The sequence below is a fragment of the Ciona intestinalis genome, unplaced genomic scaffold, assembly GCF_000224145.3.
Source record: "Ciona intestinalis unplaced genomic scaffold, KH HT000670.1, whole genome shotgun sequence".
Taxonomy (NCBI): domain Eukaryota; kingdom Metazoa; phylum Chordata; class Ascidiacea; order Phlebobranchia; family Cionidae; genus Ciona; species Ciona intestinalis.
This window is the reverse complement of record NW_004190991.1, coordinates 1-5,376: the sequence shown is the minus strand read 5'-3', so window position 1 is coordinate 5,376 and position 5,376 is coordinate 1. Positions and strand designations below refer to the sequence as shown.

The 5,376-nt window shown below is 34.4% G+C and overlaps 1 protein-coding gene across 1 annotated transcript; it reads right to left on the bottom strand.

Annotated features, from left to right (window-relative positions):
* Positions 1-1,199: 1,199 nt before the first annotated feature.
* LOC108950713 lies at positions 1,200-5,370 on the bottom strand (the record flags this gene model as incomplete). Its single annotated transcript, XM_018816747.2, has 7 exons — positions 5,351-5,370; positions 4,821-4,934; positions 4,308-4,391; positions 3,668-3,784; positions 2,299-2,406; positions 1,758-1,829; positions 1,200-1,283 (listed from the first exon to the last, which is right to left on the bottom strand). Coding segments are annotated over exons 2-7 (496 nt in total), but the record flags the coding sequence as incomplete, so codon positions are not given.
* Positions 5,371-5,376: the final 6 nt, after the last annotated feature.

Below are 5,376 nucleotides of genomic sequence, written 5' to 3'. Positions count from 1 at the left end.
GTATTCCCGCCTCCTACGCCAGGGTACCCCGAAGATGGAAGAAACGAGGTAGAGGAAACCCCCGTCCTGCCCTCCGATGCTAATAATTTTCGCGTGGAGACTCCTCCGGAACCGGATAACTCCGAAGACAACGAACGACACGTTCATCTTCGCAGATCTACACGTCAACGCCGCCCTCCTGCTCGTTATGGCGAGTGGACAAAATAATTAAATCCTCCGGTATCTTACCTTGTATGTTTTGTTTTTTTTAGAACGGGAGATTGTAATGTGTGTTTTGTTTTACTATTTCTATGTCGAAATACCGCGAATTCTTTTCAATACTAATCCTCGTTTCCTTTAACATTCCTTCGTAATCAGCGTCTGTAATCCTTTAACATTCCTTAGTAATCAACGTCTGTAATCAGCGATCCTTATAAGCGACTCCCTTCCTCTCAGTTCACAGTATTCTTAGTTCGGCGGTTTAAGACTTGTTAGGCTATATATTACTCGTCGTTATGTCGTTAATATTTGTAAAACCTATGTTTTGTGTTTCAGCATACTTTGATTCTATTTGAATAAAGCTAAGTTAAGTTAGCCCTCGTTTCAATACACCTCGTGCCACCTCACGAAATTTTGTTCTTTTTATGTGGCTGATAATTTTAACAACCCATGAGCGACCACTGGGTTGGAGCAATTGCCGTTAAGTGTCTTGCCCAAGGAAACATACGCCCACAATGGTAGCATCAAAAAGCATTGAACCCCTTTACCTCTGGGTTAAAGGCAGGCGTGCTAATCAAATATAAAATTATGTTCATGGGCAAGAACAAGCACTGTAGCACAGTTGGTTAGCCTGCCTGCCTTTAACCCAGAGGTAATGGGTTCAATGCTCTTTGCTGCTACTATTGTGGGCAAATGTGTCCCCTGGGCCTTAACGACAATTGCTCCAACCCAGTGGTAACTAATGGGTTGTCTGAATAAACTAAATAAATTGTTTCAAGAAACATTCCTTATCCCCATCCCACAGCATCTAAACTCTTTGCCACTAACCCCAAACTTCCTTATTTTGCTGGTTTTTAATTTACATCATTTAGCTGTAAAATGAAGAAACCTCATCAAAAAAAGGAATGTCTTTCTAATAAAGTTGTCATTTATGTTTATGTTCTTAACTTTATTTTCTAATGCTAAATTATAACTGTGTTTTTCTCTTTATTTTACATTACCTTGTGTTCCATATAGTGGTTTGAACGTTAGACTCTCTGGCATTACTCCACCATAATGATCCATCATACCTAGCTGTCCAACACCTTCAGTAAAAAACATATTATTATGACTATATGAGCACCAGTATTATATATCGTATGTGAATAATCTGTGCAGGATGTGTCTTTACACACTTTTGTTTCTATTAAAAGCTTAACCTAATAATAATTAAACATAGATGGCTTGTTTGTCTGCTAGGTGTAGCAACCACGCTTATTTTTTTCTAAATAAATGTAAAAATATTTTTTAACTGTAAGAGTGTTTTAACAGCTGTTGTTTTGTCGCTATATCCTATTTTTTTTGTTTAAAATATTTCTGAATCTTCGCTACCGGAATCAAAGAAACAAATAAAAAGTTTTTTGCCAGTAATAATATTCCATTCTCTATAGTTGATATCCTATAACAAAGAACATTAAAAATCTTAGACTTAGGTCTATTATCCCAGCACCCAAGATTATAAATCCAAAAAATCAGCTGTCTGCAAATAAAACATGCTTGCACGGTTGAAATTAGCTCACCATAAGTTATATATTTCATGCACAATTCCATTTCTTTGTCTGGATTCCTTTTTGCTGCACTTGGCATTGCATCTTAACAAATAAAATATTTAACTTAAAAATGTAATGAGTAAAACAAACTCATTTTTTAATAAAAAAAGTCAAATTTTTGACAACAACTCTCTGTGGAAAAATGTCCTATTGGTGTTTAAAAAGCACTAAAGAACAAAGAAGTGATTTTACCTTACTTTATTTTGTAAATAACTGTTTTTGTTTTATAATTTTCTGGTGTTCAAATTTTGCCTTTACATATTAAACGTTAATTGCTTTTATTGCATTATTGGAAAACTTAAAGTTTAAAACTTATCAACCCATTCCTACCAATAAAACCTGTCTGACTGCAATGCGGTGTCGCGTCATCGAGTGCATGAAAGACTTAAATGGACTTTCCAGGTGTTGGGGTAATGGGCCGAATTTGGCCTAAATCCCAGGTCCTTGACAAGGACTTCACCCATAAGGAGAAAAAACTTTCAGGCCATACTAACATGTACCATAAACTTACTCAAAAGTTGTTTTGACATTTTCTGAATTTCATCCACAATGTTTGTTCCTTTGTTTATTTCCGCCATTTCCTTTGATGCCAGCATTGTACTTGGTGGGATAAGCGCATCTGAACGAATATTAAGTTTTCTATTTTTAAGCATGTTAAGGTAGATGCGTTGTAAGGTTCACTGCCTAAAAGGGCATACCAACGAAAAATCAGAATTTGCGTGTTAATAGAATGCTCAAATATGATCTAAAGGTACCATTAAAGTTTTAAACATCGAATATGAATATGTGTCCAAAAATCGACAATGCAAGGGATCTCCCATAAAAAAAAATATCACTTCAACTTTGAGCGTTTCCATTTTTAAACTACTGAAGAAAAATCAAAGAAATTCAGATTTGGTATAATAAATGCTTCTCCTTATAAATATATAACAAAATATAAATATATATTTCTTTACCCCAGCGGTTTTATTTACGTTTTTTTTCACGAAGCTGTTTTGTTTTAAGAAACTTAGGTGGTACCTTTGGAAATATTTAATTTTTACTGGTATGTCCCTTTAAATCTGCTGTAAATTGCAAAAAAGTAAGTCATGCATGCTGAACTTATGGGACAAAACCGAAAAGTCAAGGATCATTTAATTTAATATGTTCGCTTGTTACAGGTTTAAAATTAAAAGCCTTCTAACCGCTATTGTAGCTAAATCAATGCTATATTGCACACAAGAAAGCAATTTTGTGAATGAATGTAACTTACTTTATTCGAGTGTGGCCGAAAAAACAACGGTCATTAAACACAGGTGTTCTGTTTCATTCACCTACCAGCTTACGAGTTACCATGTATGTTACTTTGTGGGTGATTATTATTTGAGAGTATTCCATTTTTTATGTATGGCTGATAACTTGGACAAGTTAGGTGTATTGCCCAAAAACACATCCGCCCGCAATCATAGCCGTGACAAGCCTTTAACCCATTACCTCTGGGTTAGAGGCAGGCGCGCTAACCACTTTGCCGCGCCGCTGTACAAGTGGTGTTCCATATATTTGCTAAATTTCAAATCAGCTCTATATATAATGTTTCTATTTTTACTGTATTATAGGTTTGCCTCAACCAGTGTGTGTTTTATATTATGTTCATGTTGTTGTTTATATTATTTATATTGATTGTGGTGATGTGGCAGTGGTTGGAAATAGACTTTACTTGAATTGTGCATAGTATGCTGTTGACTTCTATTTGAATAAGCTTTTAGATAGAGACTTCTAATTAGTAACAGCCAAAGACTGTGACTGGATAAAGACTTCCAACCTAGTATAATAGTATTTAGGAACAGTTAAATACTACTGTTACTTAAACTGGATAAAGACTTCCAACAATATTCACTTACTTGCATGCAGATTTCCAACATTACCGATAACATTTCCCATCATAGCTCCCATGATACCTGAGACCCCACCCATATCACCAGCTACTTCAACCAGGTCGTTAATTACACCACTGAACACTGGACAACCAAATTAATAAATGTTTATTTAATTTATGGTGTTTAAACACAGTGATTGATTGCGTTTTGTCTGAATATTGTTATGCTATGGGGGTGACGCATTAAAAAGACAAGACCACACCCATATAAATTAGTTTTAAATGAGAATATATACTTAATAAATACTACTTGAAATAATTTTTTGAAAGAAAACAAAACTGTTAATTTAGCATTAGTAGAAAAAAAAAACAGTTTTTATGCAAAAAACCTGAACAGCTTAAAAACCAAGGGGCAGCTCTTCAAACTATTATACAATGAGCATGAAAAATAAAACGCTTTCAACACAGATTTCCCTAAATGTTATGCACCAATTTTTAAATTGTATTAATAATTTGACAAAATCATGATACAAAATATTAAAGAACATAAATTTTATAAAACCTAATCAAACCCGTGTTTGTGGGGTTATGTGCCAACTGGCGTATAGTTGTTAATAGCAGTTGGCCTCCTTAAACATATAAGTCAGTTTATACTAATAGGTTACCTTCATTAGCTGCACTTCTTCCCCGAGAATGCTTTCTAAGTTTCCAAAGTCCACCTCTTATTGGTAAAGCATTTAATGCACCTACTGTAATTATAGTTTAATAATATAATAACTTTATTTGTTTCTTCGATTATGGTAGCAAAGATTTTGAAATATTTTAAACGAAAAGACAGGATATAGGGACAAAACAACAGTTGTTAAAACACACTTAGAGTTAAAAACGTATTTACATTTAATTGGAAGAAAATAAGCGCGGTCGCTACACCTAGCAAGCGAGCCCACTAGGTGTAGCAGAATATATGTTATATTAATATATAGAACTAGAAACGTAGTAAGGTCGTAAAACTTGCCAAACAACGAGCAATTTATGTTTAATTAATATGAAGTTAAACTTTTGATAGAAACAAAACTGCGCGTAAATCCAGGTTGACAAGTTTTATATAAAGCATTTCAATTTGACATTGCAGTTTACTATTATATTTACATCATTATATGAGTATAAAACAAGCGTACGTTTTTTTGCATGAGGTACAATGTACCCCATCAATCCACCAATGGCACCAGATATTCCGCTCACTGCTTTGACCAAATCCGCAAATTGAGGTGTCACCCCATGGAAACGACGATCTGGGTCAAAAAAATTCACTCATATTTTAGTCTTTTGAGTAAAAAATTAAGTTAAAAATAAAATATACAAAATTTACAGTCGAAATAAATGGATAGTTAGCATTAGAAAGATATTTAAGAAAATTGATCAAAAATGCATTCTAAACTGATGATAGATATTTTTTTACTTATTTGGCGCTGGGGGTAAATGGTTTTGGCATTTGCGTGGTAACTGGTAACCAAATAGAATAGGATTCAACCCTGTTACTGATTGGTGTAAGTGTTTTTGCGCAAGACACTTGACAAACATTGCCTCCACCAAGTTGTCACTTATGTGTTGTCTAAATTCTAAACCAAGTCCAAGTAAAAAAAAACACGCAGAGGTAACTCATCAGAACAAGCAGACAAAAGAGTGACATGCTCCACTGACGCATTACCAAAGTGTAATGTGCTTGCTGTTCTT